General features: G+C 43.9%; 1 protein-coding gene across 2 annotated transcripts in view; it reads right to left on the bottom strand.

The window, feature by feature from the left end:
• The window catches only part of DYNC2H1 (dynein cytoplasmic 2 heavy chain 1), a 1,763,151-nt gene that overhangs the window by 801,849 nt on the left and 934,956 nt on the right, over positions 1 to 26,346 (bottom strand). For both annotated transcript variants that reach the window (XM_078657019.1, XM_078657020.1), the window contains exon 53: positions 994 to 1,072. In XM_078657019.1, coding sequence (XP_078513145.1) covers positions 994 to 1,072 — 79 coding nt within the window. The remainder of the gene's footprint in view (positions 1 to 993; positions 1,073 to 26,346) is intronic.

Genomic DNA, 26,346 nt, shown 5'->3' with positions numbered 1-26,346 from the left:
TTAGCTCACTCCACAACAATGCAAGCCTTAAAGGTTCTGAGTTAGTGTCTAGGATTTACTAAATTACGACTACATACATGTTTAAATGCTTCGTCTAGTAGCAGCAGATCGGGGAGCAATGCCTGGTCTACTGTTTAAAAATGCCAATAAAATGTTTAAAAAATATAATAATTCTGAACTGACAGACCCGGCGCGGAGATACACGGCGCCACCTGTCGAAGCATGAAGGAACTTGCTTAAAGGTGTTTGGATCCATTCTGGCAGCTTGGGAAAAGTCACAAGGTGAAGAATCTGCAGTTAGAAGTCTCCATCAGAAATGAGATGAAGAAGGAGACTCTAGCCCTTGATCTAATCTCATATGACAGCATATGCTCTTATTTTTTTATCAACATCCTTTCTTAATAATGCCCCTTCAGCTAAAAGCTCCAATTATGTACGTATAGTTTATTTGAATATGGCAAAACTAGGCAAAAGGCAGCAGAGCACTGTACAGGGTCAAATGCGGGGAAGCAAGTGATTGGACTGGTACTGCACCTGATTATACTCTCTAAACCTCTCCAGGCCACTCAAATCTTTGCAAAAAAATATGAATATTGGGAGTACAAATTAAAGCAAGAGGTGGCGCATTTCTGCACTAGGAGGCTTCATTTTAAAAGATATTACACACGAGTATTGTTCAGTAATGGCAGAAAGTAGGCTAGTCTATTTTAAGTGCTAAAAAAAGAAAATTAATCTACTTATTCAAACAATGACTATTCAGTCTTAATTGCTTCAGGTTGTTAAAATATTAACTTTTTGATTATTGCTGATTTGTTGTTACTACTGTTGATACCAAATCAAGGAAAAACATTAACTGACCATAAATAAACACACATTTACATAACATGAACAGGAAGGATAGATACATTTGAATTACAGTGGAGAAATATACCTCAAGGATGCATGTGTCTCAATAATGACAATTATTTTGCAAAATAAAGTAACAAAGGTTACCAGCGGATCTTTTCTTCTGTTCTTTGTCACTCTTCATAATGCCCTGGCTATGCAGGTCTGTAAATAACATTCCAGGAATCTAGACATGCAAGATAAAAGAGTTTTTATCAGTAAAAACATGCTACAACCAAATGCTCAAATCATCTAACTTTTCAAACATTTAATAGGCAACTGTGAAAAAGATTTTCTATATTTTTATTTGTTCATTAATAGACATTAAGGGGCCCATTAGGATGGCAGGCGGATTGCCCCCGCCAGGCTGGTGGTAGCCACCGCCGGCCTGGCGGGGGCAATCTGCCCGCCATCCTCACATAAATGACCCCCCGCCATATTAGTATGGCGGAGGGACCGCGGCGGACGGAAAGACCGTTCGCCGCTTTTCCGCCCAGTCGCCTTGCGGCCGGGGCGGAAAAGGTTTAATATGGTGGCGGTGTCTATTAGACACCGCCAGCCATATTACCATGGGCTTAGTTAGATGCCTTTCCTTGGCAGCGATGCCGCCACGGAAAGGCATGTGGTCTTCACTCTGGGGGCCCCCTGCGGGCCCCCAGAGTGAAAGAGAGGTCGGGGCTGCACACGGGGGTACCTGTGGTACCCCTCTGCATTTGCAATAACAAAGCGGCAGGCACCACGCGGTACCTGCCACTTTGTTAATGCATTCGTGCATTTTTAGCATTGTGGTGGGCGGTGCTGAGAGCACCGCCCGCCACAATGCTAAAAATGCAGGATGCGCCCGCCACCGTGGCGGGCGCATCCTAATATCCCCCACGGGACCCCCCGCCCTTACGGCGGGCAGTCCCAATACCCGATAGGATGGCGGGCGGACTAAGTCCGCGCGCCATCCTAATGACCCCCTATGTCTCATCATCATTAGTAAGGAAGCAAAAGCTATGCTTATAGAAGAACCGAGTGTTCAGCTTTACTGTTACATTTTTTCATCATTTGGAGCCCCTGCGGTGGTGTAGGGGTGCGAACGGGCAATACTGAAAGTAAGGTTCCTTAACACTCACCTCTGTGAACTTTTGCTAAACATGTAATCTCTCTTTTTGAGGCTAAGCCCTTGATTAATATGTCTAACACTCATGTAATGAAAGTGTTGTGGTTGACATTTCTATACTTTCACTGAATGTAACCAGACATTCAGTTGGAGGGGATCCTGCTGGATTAGGCTTGCTCCTTTTTTTCTTGTGTGTCTTTATGCTTTGAGAGGTGGAGAGAGAGAGAGAGAGATAGAGAGAGAAAGAGAGAGAGAAAGAGAAAGAGAGAGAGTAAGAGAGAGAGAAAGAGAAAATGGATGTGCTGGAGACCCAGAGATTTAGTGAGTCAACCATGTGATTCAGTCCCATGTGGCAGTGAGGCATCACTGTTCAACATCTACACTGGCTGAAAGTGGCTCCCTGACAGGACAGCCAAAGAAGTTTGAGTTGGTAAGGTTGAGGACAGAACAGAAGAACAAGTTACTTACCTTCGGTAATGCTTTTTCTGGTAGATACAGTATCTGCCTGTGGATTCCTCACCTTTTGAATATCCCCAGCACCAGCATTCCACAGAAACTTTCTTCCTAGTTCACCTCCCTGATGAGGTCGTCACGATGCCACGGCTCCGCTCGCGACTCAGCATGAAGTCACCGGAGCCATAAGAGAGCCTCGTCGACGCGATGACGTCGGTTCCACTCATTTTTTCCGTGCCTCCGAGGGAAACGGGTGGAACGACACCAGATTCAAAGTATACACAGTGCACAATCTTCATACAAATACACACAGTGTAAAATTAATAAGGAAAGCCAATAAAAAAAGCATTTCCTATAAACCCACTCAAAGGCAGATAGAAGAAACAGTACAAAATAAACATGTTAAATAATGCTACTTTTAAGGTATACAAGGGTGGACATCGGGGAGGAGGGTGGGTTAGTGAGGAATCCACAGGAAGATACTGTATCCACAAGAAAAAGAGTTATTAAGGTAAGTAACTTGTTCTTCTGATGGATACATATGCTTGTGGATTCCTCACCTTTTGAATAGAATCCCACAGTAGTCCCATTCCCAGAGGAGGGTGTCCACCCCTCTATACCAAAAAATCCTGTAGGACAGAATGCGCAAAATGACTGTCCCTCCTCTCTTTGGAACCCAAGCAATAATGCTTTGCAAAAGTGCGGAGGGTGGACCAAGTTGCAGCCTTGCAAATGTCCACTAGAGGAACACCTCTAGCCAAAGCAGAAGTAGATGACTTGGCTCTAGTGGATTGAGCTTTAATCCCTTCATATGGCTCCTTACCTGCCAGGGCGTAGCAGATCTTGATGCACAAGGAGCTGATCCTCCAATCACAAGCCTTTAGTCCTTTCCAAATAAAAGCTAACCGCTCTTTTAGGCAGTGAAGTCTCTCCTCCTCCTTGGAAGGGTGAGGGTGTGGATAAAATGCAGGAAGGGTAATTGACTGCCCTGGATGGAAGGAAGTAACCACCTTAGGCAGGAAAGCAGCCCTGGTCCTGAGGACCATCCTTTCAAGATATATGGTAAAAAACGGGGGGTTTGAACTAAGAGCCTGAAGCTCACTCTCCCTCCTTGCCGAGGTAGTAGCTACAAGAAAAAACATTTTGAAAGTCAGGAGTCTTAAAGGACAACTATGCAAAGGTTCCAAAGGAGAACCCATTAAGAAAGTCAGAACAAGATTTAAATCCCATTGAGGGACAATAAAGGGAGTAGGTGGAAACCTATTGGTAAGCCCCTTAATAAATCTTAAAACAATAGGAGATTTAAACAAAGACGGCTGATCCGGCAAACAAAGAAACGCCGATAAGGCAGACAAATAACCTTTTACAGTAGCTACAGCACAACCCTGCTGGTCCAAGAACAGCGAAAACTAAAGAATATCTGACAAGTGGGCCTTTAACAGATTACTGGACTTCTCTCCACACCATTTGACGAATCTAGACCATCTTGGCCTCATGCTCTTTCAAAGCCTTCGGGTTCATCTTGCAACAGCATGAGCAGCCCACAACGTGGTGGTCCAATGACAAACACCACAAACAGTCTTCATGGGGGTCAGTGATGGACATATGACCCCCGCACTCCTTACAGGGCTTGAATCCCGACTTTCTCCATGTCGCCATCTCAAAACTAAAGTGAAACCTGGAGAAAATACAAAGTAACTCGAAAACAGTATGGAGAGTCCCAGAAAACGGTTACGCGTCGACGGTGCGGAAAAAAAGGAACTGACGTCATCATGCCAATGAGGATCTCTTATGGCCCCAGTGATGTCATAAGGAGTCGCGAGCGGAGCAGTGGCATTGTGACGACCTTGTCGGCAAGGAGAGCTAGGATAAAGGTTTCCGCTGAATGCTGGAGCAGGGGCTATTCAAAAGGTGAGGAATCCATAGGCTGATGTATCCATCAGAATGTCCTCTTAAAGAATTACTAGAAGGAGGACCTTCTTTCTAAATCAAGTCCTGGGAATCATAATTTTTTCGTTTCTTTTTAGAGTTTTATATAGCGCAAACTTGACCGGAAGACATCAGGTATTGGAACGCTTTACATGAGCACCAGTTTCTTTACAGATACATTTTTTTTAAAGAACTACCTCTAGCCTCTCTTGTATTAGACAGGGCAGGGTCCCAGGCCCCTAGATTCGTGCCCAACCCAGCAAAGTTTTCCCTTGGAGTGGTGAATCATCATTGCTGGTTAGAGGTTGACCCCAGAAGCACAGAATAAGAATCCTAATAAGCACCACTGTCTCAAGGGCTGGATAGAGGACTTTATCTAATCTAATGAGTCCTTAGATTTATATGCAGACACACTACCTCTGACATCTCCACCCAAAGATACATGGGTCCTTTTGCGCTAATACCTCCTAACCCGAAATGTACCCCAAAACTGCTCTTGCGCTCTGTGTATTACCTCTCCTTCGTCATTTCATTGCATGATGCTGTGTGTGCCTCAGGATCCAAGCCATACTGCTTTACCAACATTTGTTATATTGCTCCTGACTGTGCAACTGACTTCATTCATTACATTGCTGAAGATGTGTTGTAATTACAAAGCTCAATAAATAAAGCTTAAATAAAAGACAACCCTAGGGCATACATTCCTCTCGGATGGTGATAGGTGGCTTTAGGAAGAGCAGGGAAACACACAAAAAACAACAAGGATTTAACAGGGGCCCAAGGCCAAAGTGATAGTCTGGTATCACAAGTTGAATTGGTGGTGAAATAGAGCCCCACGTGGTCACTATGATGAATTTAGTTGTTGGTGGAGGGGAGTGTGAGACCTTGTCAAGTCAAGCAACAGCCACAATTTTTGAAAGGGTGAACCACAAACAGGCACTAAATTTAACCTGTGCTTAATGCTCTGGTAGCTTGGCACAAAAGCAGTCAGGCTGAACTTAGAGGCAATCTAAAAGTAGTTATGCAGCACACAAACAGCAAGTGTGTTTGAGATGCTGCTGCTGGCCCTGGATCTGGCAAAGGCCACGCTCTCCTCTAGTGCCACAAAAAGGGGTTGCAGTCTCCGCCTTCCATCTCCTACTCTTACTCCTCCTCAACGTTCACCTCCTTATATGATGTCTGTAGTTGGCAGGCCTCACACCAGGCCATGTGGGTCTTCTGGAACTCCTGCTTTGTGGAGCTCCTCTTTGGTGGAAGCCCCTTCTCCCTGTGGAATTCTATGAGCTCAGTCACAATGTAGCTCTTCAGGGTGTTAAGCTCAAACTCCATGCTTGCAGTAGGGTCACATATGCACAAAATCAGGTGGAATAAAAGGGAATTTCAAAAAAGCAGCCAATGAAGGAGAATTTAAAAAAAGGTCAGATCTGGTAGCAAATGATTATAATGACAAATCACTGCCTGGCACTAAACAAACTCATTAAACACCAATGTAAGGAACTGGGTTGTTGATTGAGGGGAGAGTGAGCTTTTTCTCAAGCAACAACTGCAGCCTTTGTCAGGGTGAACCACAGACACTAAATTAACCTGTGCTTAACCCTCTAGTAGCTTGGCACAAAAGCAGTCAGGCTTAACTTAGAGGCAATTTGGAAAGTACTTATGCAGCACACAAACAACAATAAAGTGAAAACAAAACGGAAGAAAAATCGCACACCAGTTAAAAAAAATAGAGTAAAATGTATTAAATTATTTGACAGCACAACAACAACAATCTAATCAGTAGAACCGGAGATATGAAATTTCACAGATTTAAGTATGGAAAGTATAGTGCCTAAAAGAACAAATCAAAAAGAACAATTGATGGACAGAATGCAGAACAATGTCATACATTCACCCCAGTACAGAGATCTGGGCCTAAATCCATTGTTTTTTTGCTCACCATGCCATTCCAGTTTGGACCCAGCCATATGCAAATCAGTATTGACCCTGCGCCCAATGGGAACAGTCCAGCCCAAACTGACAAGCCAGGTCCTCCCTGGACTGGAAACAAGCATCCAGGGACCGGTTTCGGAGTTTCTCCCTTGCTATGCTCCTAGTTCCTGGGTACGGAATTTACCCTCACTCCCTTAACTGTTTAAACCCGGCGTCATCGGAACAAAACCTTGCTTGGCTTACTGTTCAGGACCGGTATCCACGCCCCTTTTTCTGGTGGCACCTTTTGTTCGTTTGCGGTTTGTTACACGAGGTTCTTGCAACATTGTTTTCTTCCGCAGAACTTTAAATCTGACTTTGCAGCTGCCGAACAGCCTGAGACGCGAGCTACAGTTCACCATAGCTGCATGTGTTTATTTTCGGCTGCTTCTAAATTTACACTTTGCCTGCCCTTCTTCCCCACCGCCAGTCTTCTCCACGCCGGGGCCCCAACCAAGACGCTCCTTTCAACTCCTACACTGTTTTCATTTATTATTATTCAAACCCCGATCACGCTATGCGTTCCTGGACTGGTATCAGCATTTCCGGAGAATCCACTGGCAGCCGCCCTCTTCACCTCAACGGTCCTTGGCGTTTTGTTCCCTGCCACGCTTCCTGGCTTCTTAACTGCCCCAAGCTGCTCATTTCCTTTTTTTGTGTGACTTGTTCATTTACCCACTGAAAGCCAACAACCAGTGCTCATTATTGCTACTTTCCCCTGGACATTTGTGATATTGTTGACCACAAAAAACAGAATTAATCTAGAAGAATTCACACCCCTGAATTTTGTGAACCACATCACAGTGCTGGTAAAGACATATTTACCGGCCTTTTATATAACAGTGATAATAATTCTACGATATTCTTCAAAGTACTGGGAGACACATAGCTGGTAAGTGGATTATCTCTTTATGCAAAACATGCACTATAACTGATCTAATGTTTTCCTGATAAATTGGGTTATAGAATCTTGATAGATTTCTGGTTCCCTTTCAGATTACATTATTTTCTGCCTCGTCTTCTGATGTGACCTGCTTTACTTAGGGGGAAGAGTGGAGTAGACCGTGTTTATAACTCTTCCCCTTATCTCCCTGAGAAAGAGATCTTGATTGAAAGTTGTTCTTTACTCACTGAGACGCTATTTCTGGGGAGTATGGGTAACTTCTCTTCATTCCTGTGGAAATGGACCAGATCCAGGTTAGTGGTGATCTTGTGCGTAACAGGACCTCAAAAGCTTTTGGATAAATGTAACCTGTTAATGGACCAACTAAATTTGTCCACAAATGTATTAAAATCATATATCATGGTTTGTGGTCAGTTAAATCGCAAATCAAAAACGCACATTGTTATAAAGAGACTAGACTCTTGTGTGTCCTGACCTTCAGGTACCTGATGGTTCCATTTGGCAATAACAGTACTTAATCACACCTTATGAAAGTAGGGAAGTCCCAATTTGAGCAGTTAATTTTTACATTTTTTTTATATTTTCTGCAAAACTGGGTTCTAAATCCCTGGATACGATGATTAACATGTATAAAGCAAGGTGCATATCTGTGGCAACTTATGGTGCAGGAATTTGTGGAACTAGTAATGCATCTCCCTTACAGGTCGTTGAAATTACTTTTTGAAAACATATTGCCTGTTCCAACTAGTTTCCCAACATATGTATACCACTCTGACCTGGGTGTTCTGTATCTTGAGGATTACATTTTTCCCTTTAATGTTTTAGATTTCTATCTGGTTAAAAAGGGAAACTAACTGTAATAGACATGTGGTTCTAGATTGTTTGAGACATGATGAGGCATTAAAAATCCCCTGGTTGATATATCTTAAGGAGCAATTTACAATATTGGGGTGGTGTGAACTTTTTTCTAACCCTGAATGTATTAATGCTTCTGTGAAAGATGTTGTTAAACTTAAATTTTTTACCATGTTAACAAGCAAAAGAGAATGAGGTAAGAGATGTGGTTAGTTATCAACTTTTATCTACCAGGATTTTTATGGAAACATATCTGTGTTTTATATCAAATCGCAAGTATTAGAAAATGAAAGGAAAAATTTTCATTTTTCTTTTTGTAAAGCATCCCGTTTTCCTTTATGAAAATTACGATCTACCTCATTAATATTAATGAGGTAGATCAGCTTGCGACCCACTATGAATCGGTATATAAAACTCATGGAGTTTCATACATTGGGGATTACCTAATTGCGATTCTCAGAAAATCACGGAAATCGCAATTTCAAATTTTGATATAAGTAGCCCTGAGTGATTTATTTATGTGTAAATTCTATAACAAAAACAATGATTCTGTTATTCAAAGCTATTGATTTGGAGTGTTAAAACAACGTAGACTCACTCCAATTCATTTACAAATATTTGAATCACTGACAATTCATGTTGCACTAAAAGAATTTATAAACAAATCAGTTTGACTTAGGAAAACTATGTGCAATGATTTGTAGGGTATGTAGAATGGTTCTTTCTAATGCTATTTTTCTTGTTTCAATAATTTTGATGTGATTGGATATCATGTTTTAATAAGTGTTTTATGAAGTTTGTGTACTCATGATTTTTTTTTAAGTTTGATTATAGGTTTATTGGTGGACCGCAAAGATATACATGAGATTGTCCCCGCATGGCCTTAAGAGCCAGCATCCGCAGTCTGAACATGACCTTGAGTCAAGGATACTTTGAGGCACCAAAGGGTAAGGAGTCGAGAGAAGTAACCGCATCTCACAATAAAACCTATGTTTTCTTCCTCTTTTTTAATTTTTTAATTAAAAAACAAACATGAATAACACATGGACACAGCCATGCATAAACTTTATATATAATGGCCAAAAAGAACTGAAAAACCAGTTCAAAATAATTTATAATATTATTGAAAAAGGTTCTGCACCTAACAACAAACCACCTTAGGCGACATGTACCACAACAGGTAACCTGGCATTAAGATAATGCCTCCTGTAAAACTGAACCCTTGCCAGCAGTAAACACATGCAATCACAAATGTGATCCAAAAGAAAATGTGATTGTTAGTCCACCGGTGTATATGGATTAGTTACTTACCTGTAATCCTAGTTCTCTTCCAGGGGTATACTCATTAAAGTCATAAGCACTGAATTATCTCCGCCCATGAGCGGGAACCCGGAACAAATATCAATATACATATATATGTGTAAAATATATAAAAAAGTACATAGTACTAACTAATTATACACATATACATGTATAATAACCATAATATGCAGCCTAACATATATACATAGGCTAATAAAGCCACAATTACACACGTTCTGAAGCATGAAAATATGCTGTATATAAATGCAATAAACAGGCATGAGCCCAAAATGCATTTCATAACCATGAAAAACTTTTATTTTCATCAAAGAACCTGTTGTAAACAGCTATTAGCCTAAAAAAGGCTGCATATGAAAATTTGTCTGTGTACAGAAAATCAGACTGGCACCCTGCCTTTAAGGCCCCAGAGAACCTGCACACTTTGCCTTTAAGGCCTCTAGGAGAACTCTGTTCCCATCATGCACCACAGGTGACAGTTAGGTCAGTTCTTTTGTACGGTACAGTAAACATTAGCAGGAATCTGCCCTTAAAAAACTTTATAATACATATTGAAAACTTCAATGCTACTGCTCGCCCGGGGAGGCGGGAGGGTGCTTATGACTTTAATGAGTATACCCCTGGAAGAGAACTAGGATTACAGGTAAGTAACTAATCCTTCTCTTCCAGGGGATACTCATTAATAGTCATAAGCACTGAATAGAGTAGCAAGCTCATACCCACCAGAAGCGGGCGAACAGATAAATGCATAGCTACACTTTTAAAAACACAGTGTTTAACTAGAATTAGCAAACAAATTTCTCAGTGATGCCTGTCCCACTTGAGCATCTGTTTGCGTATCAGAATCCAAGCAATAATGGCGTGTAAACGTATGCACAGAACGCCAAGTAGCTGCTTTACATATCTCTGACATAGCCACATTCCTGAGGAGAGCTGTTGTAGAAGCTTTTCCCCTAGTAGAATGAGCCCTAGGTCTACCTGATAAAGACTTGTGGGCTAGCTGATAGGCCAGTAAGATACATGACACTATCCATCTAGAAATGGATCTCTTGGATGCTGCCAAACCAGTATTCGTAGGACCATAGTTCACAAACAAACGGTCTGTGTGTCTCATAGTCTTGGTTTTATCTAAGTAAAACTTCAAAACCCTTTTTAGATCTAAAGAGTGCAAAGCCCGCTCAGCCGGACTTGAAGGGTTTGGAAAGAAAGTAGGCAATGTTATGGATTGGTTAATATGAAAATCCGACACCACCTTAGGTAGAAAAGAAGGATGAGTCCTGAGCACCACTCTGTTTGCATGAAAAACTGTGTATGGTTCCTTGCAACACAGAGCCTGAATTTCGCTCACTCTACGAGCAGACGTGATAGCCACCAGGAATGCTACTTTCCAAGATAAGTGTTGCAATGATGCTTTATGTATGGGCTCAAAAGGTGGGCCCATCAACTTAGTCAACACCACATTAAGCTCCCACGGTGGAGAAGGAGATCTGATTGGAGGAAACACCTTTCTTAATCCCTCTAGAAAATCCTTCACCACAGGCATCCGAAAAAACGATATCTGTGTTGGCGATTTTCTATAAGCAGTTATTGCAGCAAGATGGACTCTGATAGAATTAAACTGCAAACCAGACTCAGCAAGATAAAGAAGATAAGGCAGGATCACCTGTTCTTGGCCTCGAATAGGATCAAGACCCTTGCTTTGACACCAAAGAAAAAAGCGTTTCCACTTAAATCCGTAGGATTGTCTTGTAGAAGGTCGCTTTGCCTCTTTAAGAATGTTCATACACTCCGGATTTAACTGTAAATGCCCGTACTGGATGACTTCAGGAGCCATGCTGCCAGGCGCAGGGAGGGCAGATTGGGATGAAATACTCGCCCCTCCTGTTTGGACAGAAGATCCGGGCGACAAGGTAATCTCCTGTGTGGACTGATTGACAACTGGAGGAGATCTGGGAACCACCATTGGCGTGGCCACTCTGGGCAAATCAATATCATTCTGGATTTGGTCTTGTACATCCTGTTGATCACTGCTGGAATCAACGGTGTCGGCGGGAAGGCGTACAGCAAATTTTGACACCAGTCTATCAAAAGGGCATTCCCTTGAGACCCTTTCTGGGAGAACCTGGACGCGAAGACGGGGCATTTTGCGTTTGCCGCGTCTGCGAACAGATCGATGTCTGGTGTTCCCCAAGCCTGGAAAATGCTGTGTGCGACTTCTTCGTTGAGCACCCAGTCGTGCGCTTCGACGAAGTCTCTGCTGAGGTCGTCCGCCTGCGTGTTGAGGCTCCCTGGCAAGTGAACTGTCGTTATGGACAGGTCTCGTGCAAGTAGCCAGTGCCAGATGGTCTGAGCTTCTATGGACAGAGTCCTGGACCTGGTACCCCCCTGTTTGTTTAAATAATACATTGTAGTTGTATTGTCTGTTTGCACCAAGAGGGACCGAGTCTGAAGAGATGGAGCCAGGGACTTGAGAGCAAGATGGACCGCTCTGAGTTCGAGTAGATTGATATGATACCCTTTCTCGAAATCTGACCATAGCCCTTGTACTTGCAGCGGGCCCATATGTGCTCCCCAACCTTGGAGAGAGGCATCTGTGATCAGAGTCTGCGTTGGTGGGTCCTGATGAAAAGGAACTCCCTTCATCAAGTGTGACTTTTTCATCCACCATCGAATGGAATCTTTTGCAGACTGTTGGAGAAGAATCCGATCCTCCCAGCATCCCGTCCTCTGCTTCCATTGATCTTCTAGACACTGCTGCAGAGGACGCATCTGCAAACGTGCGTTTGGCACTATGAAGATGCACAATGCCATGGATCCCAGAAGAGAGGAAACTTGCCGAACTGTCGGACGTGCAGACTGAAGGAGAAAAACACACTTTGTCTTGATGGATGACCACCTCTCCTCCGAAGGACACACGTTTTCTTTTGCCGTGTCCAGTTGAGCACCCAGGTAGTGGATCTTCTGGGTGGGATTCATTATGGACTTTTTGTAATTGACTTGGAGACCCAACTTGTACATGAGTTGGAGGCATATCGATAGATGTTCTTCCAGTAGAGATGGGGATGAACTCTTCAGAAGCCAGTCGTCTAAGTACGGATAAATGAAAATCCGTTGCTTTCGAAGACAAGCAGCCACTACCGCCATACATTTTGAAAAGGTCCTGGGAGCTGATCTCAGGCCAAAGGGGAGCACTGCGTACTGATAATGAAGAGCCCCTACTTGAAATCTGAGAAACTTGCGATGTTTTCTGGATACTGGGACATGAAAGTAAGCATCTTTCAGATCTATGGAACACATCCAATCCCCCTGGTGTAATTGAGGAAAAATCTGATGACGAGCCAGCATTCGAAACCTCTCCTTCCGAATGAATTTGTTCAAACGCCTCAAGTCCAGAATGGGTCTGAACTCCGTAACTGGACCTTTTTTCTTTACAAGAAAAAACCGAGAGTACAGGCCCTGACCTCTCTGTTGAAAAGGCACTGGTTCTATGGCATTCTTCATCAGAAGGACATCCGCTTCCTGTTGTAAGCGCATTAAGTTCCACTGTACCATTTTCAGAGGACGCATGACAGGAGGTGGCTTCTTGAATTTCAAAAGGTACCCGCTCTGAATGACATTGAGTACCCATTTGTCCTTTGTGATCTGTTTCCACTCTTCCAGATAACACACAATACTTCCTCCAACCGGAGCGGCACACGGTTGTGGAGGAAGCTTCCATTCATTGTTTTTGAGGCTGCTTGGTAGCTGATGACTGCTGCCTATTTCCGCTGCCTCTGCCTCGTCCAGGTCGCCTCTGCTGGAATTGTGATCTCTGTTGACTCTGGCCTTGATTTTGCGAGGACCAATTCGTCTGTTGGCCCCTCTGCTGAAAAGATCTTTTGTCATAGGGACGAAAATTACCTCTACGCTTAAACTCCTTCTTCTTTTCAAGACCAACGGCCTTAAGAGTGTCTAACTCCACTTTCATTTTAGACATCTCGTCATCGGCGTGAGACCCAAACAGAGTCGAACCATTAAAAGGTAGATTTACCATCTTTCTCTGAGCCTCAGGTTTTAGACCCGTAAGGCGAAGCCAAGCCGTACGTCTAGCACAAACACCATGTGCATAACCATGAGCTGACAGATCCGCCGCATCAGCAGCCGCACTAATGCTTTGATTAGCCACCAATCCTCCTTCTTCCACTATTTCCAGGAAGTCTTTCTGATCCTCCTTAGGGAGCTTTTCTGCAAAACGAGAAACTGAGTCCCACAGCAGACGATCATAGCGGCCCAATAAGGCTGACGCACTGGCCACTCTCATGACCGAACCTGAGGTGTTGCACATTCGTCTCCCCAAGGAATCCATACTCTTACTATACTTCTCTGGAGGAGCAGAAGAGGTAGATGTTGCCGAATGTGCTTTTCTGACTGCCGCCACAATAAGAGAGTCTGGAGGTGGGTCAGAACGCAAAAACAAAGGATCTTCCTCTGGAGCCTTGTACTTCTTTGCAATCCTAGAAGGTCCTGAACCCACTGTGGCCGGAGTTAAGAAGGTTTTCATCACTGGTTCTATCAATCCGGGCACTAACGGCAGAAGAGGCCTACCAGTCGTCTTGTGATGTAGGGTTTCAAAGATGACTGACGTTGCTATTTGAGGAACTGCCATCTTGATCTTGAACTTATTCGCCCCACGACATAACACATCATTAAATGTGCCCAAATCATCCACTGGAGACACTCTGGACGGAGGAGTAGATGATATTGTGGGAGAATAGTCTCTATATGAAGATCTTGTAGAAGACAAAGATGACTTAGAAGACGGAGAAGGAGTTCTACGCCTGTCTTGAGGAGTTGCAGATCGCTGCCTCCTTCGCTCCCTTGAACGAGATTTTCGTCCTTCTACAGCCTTAGGAGACGGAGCAGGAGTCCTACGCTTCTCTTGAGGAGTCGCAGATCGCTGCCTCCTTCGCTCCCTTGATCGAGATCTCGAACGTGATCTTCTTTGCAGCTCCGTTCGAGGAACCGGAGCTCTGTCACCCAATAATGGACGCATCTTCCAATGCCGAAGACTTTCCAGCCATCTCGGTGACAAGTTGATAGGCCTACCCACACGCTCAGGTGAAGCTTCAGGTGACACCTGCACAATATTCAGGTCTGCTGAAGACTTGGAAGCTCCGGAGGCAACACTCTGCTCAGATACCACTGAACCAGATGGAGTCCGCTGCCTGGGCACCAATTGCCTATCATCTGCCTGGCCTGAGGTAGAGCCCGACTGAGCCACCATAGAAGAATCCTGATGCACTGTCTCTTGTCCCACCGCATCTTCTTGTTGATCCTGCGGTGAAGAAACCCCTCTAGGCTCAGGACTTATGTCTGACCTCGACAAAGACCTAAGTGAGGTCCGAGAGGCTGATCGTGACAGTCTCAACGCCGACCTGTGCACAGGTGGGGGAGACCTAGACATTCCATGCCTCGAGCCCGAAGCATGCTTCGACGCCGATCTACGTCGCGATGGAGACTTTGACCTCCTCTTCTTAGACTTCGACGTCGAATCCTTCGACGCCGATCTTCCTCTCGACGTCGATCTCTTCCTCGACGACGACTGAATCTCCTTCGACGTCGACAATTTACTCTTCGACGTCAACACTTTACTCTTCGACGTCGATCTATGATCCTTCGACGTCGACCCATGATCCTTCGACGTCGAACGCATCTTCTCCTTCGACGTCGAGCGTTGAACCCCCGACGTCGTCCTTACTGCAATCGACACCAGATGTCTCGACGTCGATAAAGATCTCGACGGCGAAGGTCGAGATGCTGTATACTGCCTCACCGGCGAAGTCCTCGACGTCGACGGCGGCCTCTTCGACGTCGACGGAGCCCTCTTCGACGCCGACAATGCTGACGGCGATCTGGATCTCGACGTCGAACGCCTCTTTTTCTCAGGAAAACCTTCCTGAAGTCGATTTTTCTTCGTTTTACCTTCTGGAGACGCTGATCTTCGACGTTTAGGCTGAGAAGGTGGCTTAGAAGTCGATAAGAAAACCTTAGAACTCTTCTCACCACGATTCTCTCTCTCCAGAAGGCCCAGAAGCCTCATTTTCTCTCTTTCTTTTAAAGTCCGACTAGAAAGGTTGAGGCAATGATAACAATCTTCCACCTTATGAGTATCAGGAAGACACACCACACAAACAGAGTGTGGATCAGTTTTTGCCATTTTCTTCCCACAGGAAGGACATTTATAAAATAAAGGTGGCATACTGACTAAAAAATTCACAACAGTTTAGTCAGAAAAAAGGTAATAAACACCACCAAAGTACTATTTGTCAAAAAATGTCAAGAAAAAACCCAACTTCTGACAGAAAATATTACAAATGAGCAGAGCTCAAGTTCCAGGTTCCTCACAGAACAAGCCGGAAAAAAGAACTGACCTAACTGTCACCTGTGGTGCATGATGGGAACAGAGTTCTCCTAGAGGCCTTAAAGGCAAAGTGTGCAGATTCTCTGGGGCCTTAAAGGCAGGGTGCCAGTCTGATTTTCTGTACACAGACACATTTTCATATGCAGCCTTTTTTAGGCTAATAGCTGTTTACAACAGGTTCTTTGATGAAAATAAAAGTTTTTCATGGTTATGAAATGCATTTTGGGCTCATGCCTGTTTATTGCATTTATATACAGCATATTTTCATGCTTCAGAACGTGTGTAATTGTGGCTTTATTAGCCTATGTATATATGTTAGGCTGCATATTATGGTTATTATACATGTATATGTGTATAATTAGTTAGTACTATGTACTTTTTTATATATTTTACACATATATATGTATATTGTTATTTGTTCCGGGTTCCCGCTCATGGGCGGAGATAATTCAGTGCTTATGACTATTAATGAGTATCCCCTGGAAGAGAAATATATATATATATATATATATATATATATATATATATATATATATATATTCACTGAAAAAACCATAGGTTAGAGACCATATATAGTTAGCTGGACATTTTATTGACATAAAACCAATGAAATTCCATATATAGTTAGTTGCACTAACTATATATCGCGCACCCGCAATCCACTGCTGATGATGTCACATATTACATCATTCATGACATGGTCAGTGACATCACTGATGACATCACTGATGACATCTCAAATGACATCACTGATGACATCACTGATGACATCTCAAATGACATCACTGATGACATCATCTAGTGTCTGTGTGTTTTTGTAAAGTTTAAATATGTTTTACATATTGAAGAATGAGTGGATGTATGGAAGACTGAGTGTGTGTGTGGCTGGCTGGGAGGTGTGTGACTCTGTGCATATCAATGTGTACTTGTATCAGTGATTGTATAAGAGAGTAAGTATGTGTTAGTATATGTGTGAAAAGTATGGTGTTCTGTGTTTAACTGTATAGATGAGGAAATCGAAGTGTGATTGATTCTTCACAGGACTGACTAGGTGTATGAGTGCATATGATAGTGTTGTAATAATGAGTGACTGTATGTATGAGTGAATGTATGGGTGAATGAGTGAATGTGTGTGTAGACGTAGGAATCAGTGAGTGCGTATGTAGTAACTGGTATTGGTGTGTCATGATGTCATCAGTGATGTCATTTGAGATGTCATCAGTGATGTCATTTGAGATGTCATCAGTGATGTCATCAGTGATGTCACTGAAGTATGGTGTTCTGTGTTTAACTGTATAGATGAGGAAATGGAAGTGTGATTGATTCTTTACAGGACTTACTAGGTGTGTGAGTAACTCCATGGATGAGTGGCAGTGTGTGAGTGTCTGCATAGGTGTATGAGTGCATATGATAGTGTTGTAATATTGAGTGACTGTATGTATGAGTGATTGTATGGGTGAATGAGTGAATGTGTGTGTAGACGTAGGAATCAGTGAGTGCGTATGTAGTAACTGGTATTGGTGTGTCATGATGTCATCAGTGATGTCATTTGAGATGTCATTTGAGATGTCATCAGTGATGTCATCAGTGATGTCACTGACCATGTCATGAATGATGTAATATGTGACATCATCAGCAGTGGATTGCGGGTGCGCGATATATAGTTAGTGCAACTAACTATATATGGAATTTCATTGGTTTTATGTCAATAAAATGTCCAGCTAACTATATATGGTCTCTAACCTATGGTTTTTTCAGTGAATTTTCAAGGTTTTGTAAATGCAAATTCCTAACTATATATGGTCTATAACCTATGGTTTTTTCAGTGAATTTCATTGGTTTTTTAAAAGCTAATATCTATAGCTGTAAAATATATTCTTTATTACGTGACGTATCACGTAGCCACGTGAGACGCCTCATGACGCGTCGCATAACCGTGACGTATCGGCTCTGCAGCGCAAACAAAACCCGTAACGTAAGCGTGCCGGAGCACGCTTACAGATATATATATTTTTTTTAACCTTAATTAGACAAAATCCACACGTGCACATATCTTGAGGCCTTGCAAAGGCACATCAAACAAACAGTCCCTACAATTTTGCCAAGTTTGCTGGAAATCTATTCTCTTAATTTTTTTTTTACTGTTTCTCTTGGTTTTCCCCTTGTTACTCTTACCGGGACGCTACCCGGTACGCGAACCGGACGCTCCAAAAACACAAGATGGCGGACTCCCGCTACGCTGCCGGTTAGCTGCCCGGTTCGCGTACCGGGAAGCGCCTCTCCCGCGAAAAATCGCGAGGGACTTTAATATCCCCCTCATCAATCCTAGGGGGTCAGGAGGGGTTTACCTTGCCCCCTTTCCTTCATTTCCCCCTTCTTTTTTCACCACATCTTGTCTCTCGAACCTACCGAGAGACAAGATGGCGGCCGCTCCGGACTGTTTACAATGTTGACAGCTACGCTGTCGGTTAGCTGCCCGGTGAGCTGCCCGGTTCGCGTACCGGGACGCGCCTATACGGCGTAAAATCGCAAAAAAAAAATTTGTTTTATTTTTTGCCCCGCGGGGCACTTTAATATCCCCCTCATCAATCCTAGGGGGTCAGGAGTGGTCTACCTTGCCCCCTTTCCTTCATTTCCCCCTTTGTTTTTCACCACATCCTGTCTCTCGATCGTACCGAGAGACAAGATGGCGGCCGCTCCGGACTGTTTAGAATGTTGACAGACACCGGAGAGCCAATCAGCTTCGCTTCGCGAAGTTCCGTTACACGTCAGGTACGCGAACCGGGGCGCTAACCGGAGCGCTGTCACAGATATATATATTTTTTTAAACGTTAATTTCTCAAAATCCACTGGAGCACATATATTGAGACATAGCAAAGGCACGTCGGGCAAACCATATCTACAATTTTGCCAAGTTTCATGTAAATCTATTCAGCCGTTCGAGCTAAAAGTGAGTCCAACCGCCCTATGGAAAAATGAATGGGAAAAACGCGTTTTGGGACCCCCTTTTTTCTCGGCCCCCCCTTGACGAAACCCCCCCAAATTTTCAGGGGCTGCTCAGAAACGAAATGTGCCATTTTCCTGAAAATGTCAGCCAATTCCGTCCACAAACGCCAAAGTTATTAGATATAGAATTTTCAGAAATCCCATAGAGAAAAAATCCTAACTATATATACCCACTGGCTATCGCCAGTAGGTAATATACATATATAAACATATATAATCTGCATATCTATATAAATATAAATGCATGCATACATATACATATATGCATACATATGCATGTTATTTACATGAAAGTTTTAAAAACACTAATTAAAGCAAAGCTAAAAAGCCACCTCATTACAAACAGAATGGCTTTAACTTAAACGAGGGCGAGATCTATTGCATTTTCAATGCTTGTTTACTTTGGTTCTATCAAGAAGGCATTCAGATGTGTCACACATTTGCCATAAATTCTGAATGTTAGCACTCTAGTTGCTCATTAGATCACTGTAGTAAAGCTAGTGCTCACCAGGGAAGTCTGCTGCTAATCATGGTTTGCAGCCATTTTCCCGCATTTTTTATCCCGCAGACTTTCAGTCCGCATACCATTATCCCGCAAGGTCATTGACCTCGCATACCATTATCCCGCATTTTTTCAAAACGCATGTGCATTTATCGCGCATGCCTTTACAAAGAATTACGTTTTAAAGGCATGTATGGTAAATGCATTTGCGTTGTGAAAACCACGATGACGAGAGAGGTAAGTGGGTTTGTGTTAATTTTTTCGTGGGTTAGTGATTGTGTAGTGTAGTGTAGTGTTGTGTAGTGTAGTGTTGTGTTAGTGTAGTGTAGAGTTGTGGTGGTTGTTTAGTGTAGGGTCATGCTGGGGGTAGTGTTTTAGGGTTTAGGGTTGTGTTGTAGTGTTTGCGTAGTGTAGGGTCATGCTGGGGGTAGTGTTTTAGGGTTTAGGGTAGTGTTGTAGTGTTTGCGTAGTGTAGGGTCATGCTGGGGGTAGTGTTTTAGGGTTGTGTTGTAGTGTTTGCGTAGTGTAGGGTCATGCTGGGGCTAGTGTTTTAGGGTTTAGGGTAGTGTTGTAGTGTTTGCGTAGTGTAGGGTCATGCTGGGCGTAGTGTTTTAGGGTTTAGGATAGTGTTGTAGTGTTTGCGTAGTGTAGGGTCATGCTGGGGGTAGTGTTTTAGGGTTTTGGGTAGTGTTGTAGTGTTTGCGTAGTGTAGGGTCATGCTGGGGTGTAGTATTTTAGGGTTTAGGGTAGTGTTGTAGTGTTTGCGTAGTGTAGGGTCATGCTGGGGGTAGTGTTTTAGGGTATTGGGTAGTGTTGTAGTGTGTGCGTAGTGTAGGGGCATGCTGGGGTGTAGTGTTTTAGGGTTTTGGGTAGTGTTGTAGTGTTTGCGTAGTGTAGGGTCATGCTGGGGTGTAGTGTTTTAGGGTTTTGGGTAGTGTTGTAGTGTTTGCGTAGTGTAGGGTCATGCTGGGGGTAGTGTTTTAGGGTTTTGGGTAGTGTTGTAGTGTTTGCGTAGTGTAGGGTCATGCTGGGGGTAGTGTTTTAGGGTTTTGGGTAGTGTTGTAGTGTTTGCGTAGTGTAGGGTCATGCTGGGGGGTAGTGTTTTAGGGTTTTGGGTAGTGCTGTAGTGTTTGCATAGTGTAGGGTCATGCTGGGGGTAGTGTTTTAGGGTTTTGGGTAGTGTTGTAGTGTTTGCGTAGTGTAGGGTCATGCTGGGGGTAGTGTTTTAGGGTTTAGGGTAGTGTTGTAGTGTTTGCGTAGTGTAGGGTCATGCTGGGGGTAGTGTTTTAGGGTTTAGGGTAGTGTTGTAGTGTTTGCGTAGTGTAGGGTCATGCTGGGGGTACTGTTTTAGGGTTTAGGGTAGTGTTGTAGTGTTTGCGTAGTGTAGGGTCATGCTGGGGGTAGTGTTTTAGGGTTTAGGGTAGTGTTGTAGTGTTTGCATAGTGTAGGGTCATGCTGGGGGTAGTGTTTTAGGGTTTAGGGTAGTGTTGTAGTGTTTGCGTAGTGTAGGGTCATGCTGGGGTGTAGTGTTTTAGGGTTTTGGGTAGTGTTGTAGTGTTTGCGTAGTGTAGGGTCATGCTGGGGGTAGTGTTTTAGGGTTTAGGGTAGTGTTGTAGTGTTTGCGTAGTGTAGGGTCATGCTGGGGTGTAGTGTTTTAGGGTTTTGGGTAGTGTTGTAGTGTTTGCGTAGTGTAGGGTCATGCTGGGGGTAGTGTTTTAGGGTTTAGGGTAGTGTTGTAGTGTTTGCGTAGTGTAGGGTCATGCTGGGGGTAGTGTTTTAGGGTTTAGGGTTGTGTTGTAGTGTTTGCGTAGTGTAGGGTCATGCTGGGGGTAGTGTTTTAGGGTTTAGGGTTGTGTTGTAGTGTTTGTGTAGTGTAGGGTCATGCTGGGGGTAGTGTTTTAGGGTTTAGGGTAGTGTTGTAGTGTTTGCGTAGTGTAGGGTCATGCTGGGGTGTAGTGTTGTTTTTAGGTTTTGGGTAGTGTTGTAGTGTTTGCGTAGTGTAGGGTCATGCTGGGGGTAGTGTTTTAGGGTTTAGGGTAGTGTTGTAGTGTTTGTGTAGTGTAGGGTCATGCTGGGGGTAGTGTTTTAGGGTTTAGGGTAGTGTTGTACTGTTTGTGTAGTGTAGGGTCATGCTGGGGGTAGTGTTTTAGGGTTTAGGGTAGTTTAGTTGTTTAGTGTATGCTAAAGGCATATTCGCTCTAAAAGTTTTCGTTATTTTAATTTGCGGCCTAATAGTACATGCGGGATTTTTTTTGCGGACTGATGGTATGCGGGATTTCGTCATATATTCGCTAATCATACTTTCTATGGCAAAATGAACCCCCTCATTTTGTTCCTTTTTAAATTAAATGTTTTAAGAGTTACCACTTTATTCCAATCAAGATGGCTTCAGGTGTGCCATACCTTTGTAATAAGTAGGACTGTTAGCACTCTAGTTGTTCTTTAGAACACTCTGGGACATTCTGTCATTGGGCTATAGTTGGGCTACATCTGGCTGATATTTGGGCTACATTTGTTTTTTTTGTCTCTGGTGGCCATCTTTGGGCTACATTGGGCTACATTGGGCTACATTTGGGCTCCAACATATATATAGCCCAATGTAGCCCAATATATATTTTTCAAAGTTAATTTTCGTAAAAACCACTGGAGCCTATATCTTGAGACATAGCAAAGGCACATTGGGCTACCAGTCCCTACAATTTTGCCAAGTTTGGTGTAAATCCATTCAGCCGTTCAGGCTAAAAGTGAGGCCAACCGCCCTATGGAAAATTGCATGGGAAAAACACATTTTGGGACCCCCCTTTTATCTCGCCCCCCCCTTGACGAAACCCCCCCCAAATTTTCAGGGGCTGCTCAGAAACAAAATGTTCCATTTTCCTGAAAATTTCAGCCAATTCTGTCCTCAAACGCCAAAGTTATAAGACATAGAATTTTCAAAAATCCCATAGGAAAAAAATCCTAACTATATATACCTACTGGCTATCGCCAGTAGGTAATATATATATATATATATCTATATTCACTGAAAAAAACATGGGTTTCAGGCACGTTATAGTTGGAAATTAGCATTTAAAAAACCCTACAAATTCACTGAAAAAAAACATAGGTTTCAGGGACATTATAGTTAGTTGGACATTTCACTCATACAAAACCATAGAAATTCCGCAGTTATAGTTAGTTCAGCTAACTATATCTCGTGCCCCCGCAATGCACTGCTGATGACGTCACATATTACATCATATATTTATTTATAATTTTTTAAGGAGGGGGGCTGCGTGGCCCCCCTCCTGAGGCATCTATTAGCCCCGGGGACCCCATTTACCAGGGATGTGCCTCTTTTTTAATTTTTAATTTTTATTTTATTGATGGAGGGGGGCCCCGTTGCTTCCCGTGGCCCCCCCTCCCGGACCCCTTCCTCCACGGCCAGCCCTTTTCGTTGGGGACCGTGGGGGGAGCCCAAATACCCCCACAATCCCTGCTGGCTCCCCGCCTCCTGTGGGAGCCGGCATTGCTTTTCCACAAGGGGAGCTGCTGACATGCAGCTCCCCTTGTGGAAAAACAATACTGCTTTGCTTCATTGAAGCGAGAGCAGGTTTCCCTGCTCTTGCTTCAATGAAGTAAAGCAGCAGTTGCTATGCCAGGACCGCAGCCGCACGGCTCCCGCCCTGCGATAGTAAACAGCAATGTCCCATGGGTGGGCACCCCGGGACACTGCAGGAGCCGGCCCTGGGGGGTGGCACTCCCTAGGGCCATCAAGGGCTCCAGGAAGGGGGCAGCGCAGCCCCCTCCCAACGTTTGCAAAGCCCCTGAGAGGTGGTGGTCTCCGTGGCACGTTTCAAAGTACCACAGGGAGGTGGTGGTCCCCGGTCATTGTGGGGGGGTTTGAGCCCCCAACACTACTTAATTTTGACAGCCCCGGGGAGGTGCCAGTCTCCGGGCCTTGGGGGGCCCGCAAGGCCCCCCACCCTTATTTAATTAAGCCCCGGGGAGCTGTCGGTCCCCAGGGCATCGTGGGGGGGTGGGACCCCCCCACTAAACTTTTTTTTAAAAGCCCCGGGGAGGTGGGGGCCCTGGGGCTGCGGGGGGCCACATGCCCCCGCACATAATCAACATAGCCCCGGGGAGGTGGTGTTCCCCAGGTTGCAGGGGTCCCCGTGGGCCCCCGCTATTATTTACTGACAATGCCACCGGGACCTGGCCCACCCGGCGCCACATTAAAATGAAGTGCGGGAGACCGCGCTTCATTTTGTAAATAATTTCGGCGTGATTCGCCACCGCAACGCAAATTAAAAAAATGCTTTTTTTGGCCCCCTGAGCAGGCCTAGGGGATTAGGGTGTTTATACCCTGCCCCCTTTCTTTGTTTTTTATATTTGTTTTACTGTTTTCTTGTGACTCGGTTTTACCGAGTCACAAGATGGCTGCCAACACTTCCTGGTTTGGAGGGTTGGCAGCCAATCAGAGTGAAGCTCGTGCCCGGGAGGTTTCGCAAACCCACCTCGGTGCTCAGATATCAAAACTTTCTTTTTCTAATTTCTCAGGAACTACTGAATGGATTTACACCATTTAAAAAAAGGGCTCTTTCTGAACAGAGGGCTACCTTTTTGCCAAATTTGGTGTAATTCCGTTCAGCAGTATTCTTTTTCGAATTTCTCAGGAACTACTGAACGGATTTACACCATTTAAAAATAGGGCTCTTTCTGAATCAAGACCTACCTTTGTGCCAACTTTTGTGTAATTCCGTTCGGGCTGTAGCTTTGTCTAAAGTCTCCTATGGAAATTAACATGGGGAAAACGTGTTTTGGGACCCCCTTTTTTCTCAGCCCCCGCTTGAACAATAACCCCAATACATTCAAAAAAGAAACTGCCAGGAGCGGGCCACTAGTTATTGGGATGAGAAAAAACGCTTTCCCTATGGAAACTAGGTCCTAACTATAACTACCTATATATATATATATATATATGTATATATATATATATATATATATATATATATATATATATATATATATATAGATAGATAGATAGATAGATAGATAGATAGATAGATAGATAGATAGATAGATAGATAGATAGATAGATAGATAGATAGATAGATATAAAAAGGGGAATTAATAGCCATGAATTCTCCAGGACTGTAAAGTATTGAAAAGAGAATTAGGTACATACCTCAATAAGACTAGTAACATCTAACCTTAGACAGAAAAACATATGCAGGAACATTGTAGAAGGATAAGAAGGAAATCTTCTTATCCCAAAAAGATCTACTATGTAGTGCATGACTGAAAACAGCCTTAACCGTTTCAGACACTACTTCTCAGACAGTCTAAGGCATTGAGCTTATACCACCGTGTCCCAAAGATTGAACAAAGAAATTACCTATGCCCTCCAAAAAAGGAGGGATCTACGAACCCTGATATTCCAAAAAATACAATCATGGTTGTACAAAAATCGAAACGCTCATAATACATATACAGTCAAGTAAAGAAAACTAACTGCACAAAATACCCTGGTTAAGAAAAACCAGACAGAAGTGAAATGTAGCACCAAAGAAAACTAATGGCTAGGAGCCCACCATAATGACCCCTAAAGGGCATATAATATAGTCCAAGAAGGACCAATGCAATAGCAAACAAATAGAATACACAAGTAGTACACATACTAGCTAGTCAATAGACAACCAATACTCCACATAGAGTAAGGCATATACCATAAAAGGTATGAACTCTTGATACTAAGCTCCTCATCAGAGTAAAATAAAGCACAAAACAGCTGTGCAGCTGCAAAGACCATCCAGAGATCAAAAATAGTCAAAACCGGAGGCAAACTCTCTCCCAATAGGAAAGAAGTAGTGCTTAATACTTCAACACCACAGGCACAACAACAGCAGAGGCAGGAAATAAACCTTTACCCAACTTAAAGATCCACAACAGCGGCTGTATAAAAGGTAAGCAAAAGACCTGAAAAGCCATATTACAAGTGCATCAAGGGTCATACCAACCTCAGAAACCTCAACTCCTGAATCAGTGGTGTAAAAATCAGACAGACTGAGTCGCACAAGTTACTACTTGTGTAACGATATATCTGTATGAGACATTAGTTAGTGATAGATTCCTTACCTTAGAATATCCCCAGGCGTCAAACAGGATCCGGAAATTTTTGCTTAGCAGTACCCCTGCGTGTCAGTAGGTGGCGTCCTGCGGCTCCACGTCTGTCGCTGGCATTGTATGCGCCGAGATGACGTCACGGAGACTACTTAGGCGCCACCCATGCGCTCTGATGTCAGTTCTGTACACGACTTTCTGCGCCAGAAACGCAGAGCCATACAAGATACTGGCCATTGGTGCATAAAACTACGGCCCTAAAAGGGGATGACCTTAACCCTAGTAATCAGTTTTCAGAAGGTGGAGGATCGGTGGGGCGGTAAGGAATCTATCACTAATTAATGTTTCTTACAGATATATCGTTACACAAGTAGTAACTTATGCATCTGAAAGAGACACGTTAGTGATAGATTCCTTACCTTAGAATAGATACCCCAGCAATCCCAACCCAGGTGGTGGGTCTGCGAACAAAATTACACAAGAAAGTCACAGAGAACAGAACGACCAAAGAAGCCGTCTCTCCGGACTTGACTGTCAAGGCAGTAGTGCTTTGTAAATGTGTGCAGCGAGGCCCACGTAGCTGCCTGACAAATGTCCTGCAAGGGAACGCCACGTCCCAAGGCAATAGTGGCTGCAGTTGCCCTGGTCGAATGGACACGCAGCCCCACAGGAGGCTCCTTCTTGGCCAAGGAGTAACATGCTTTGATGCACAGAACGACCCACCGAGAAATGGTCCGATTGTGCACTGCCCGACCGTTTTTGGCACCCAGGGAGCCAACAAAGAGCTGATCATCCACCCGGAACTGTTGTGTACGCTGCGGATAGAAAGCAAGTACACGTTTTGGGTTCAGACGGTGGAGCCTCTCTTCTTCCCTGGAAGGATGCGAGGGCGGAAAGAGGATGGGCAAAGTGATGGT

This window comes from Lissotriton helveticus, chromosome 8, assembly GCF_964261635.1.
Source record: "Lissotriton helveticus chromosome 8, aLisHel1.1, whole genome shotgun sequence".
NCBI classification, from domain to species: Eukaryota; Metazoa; Chordata; class Amphibia; order Caudata; family Salamandridae; genus Lissotriton; species Lissotriton helveticus.
The sequence above is the reverse complement of the archived record's forward strand: the minus strand, read 5'-3'. Positions and strand labels throughout refer to the sequence as shown.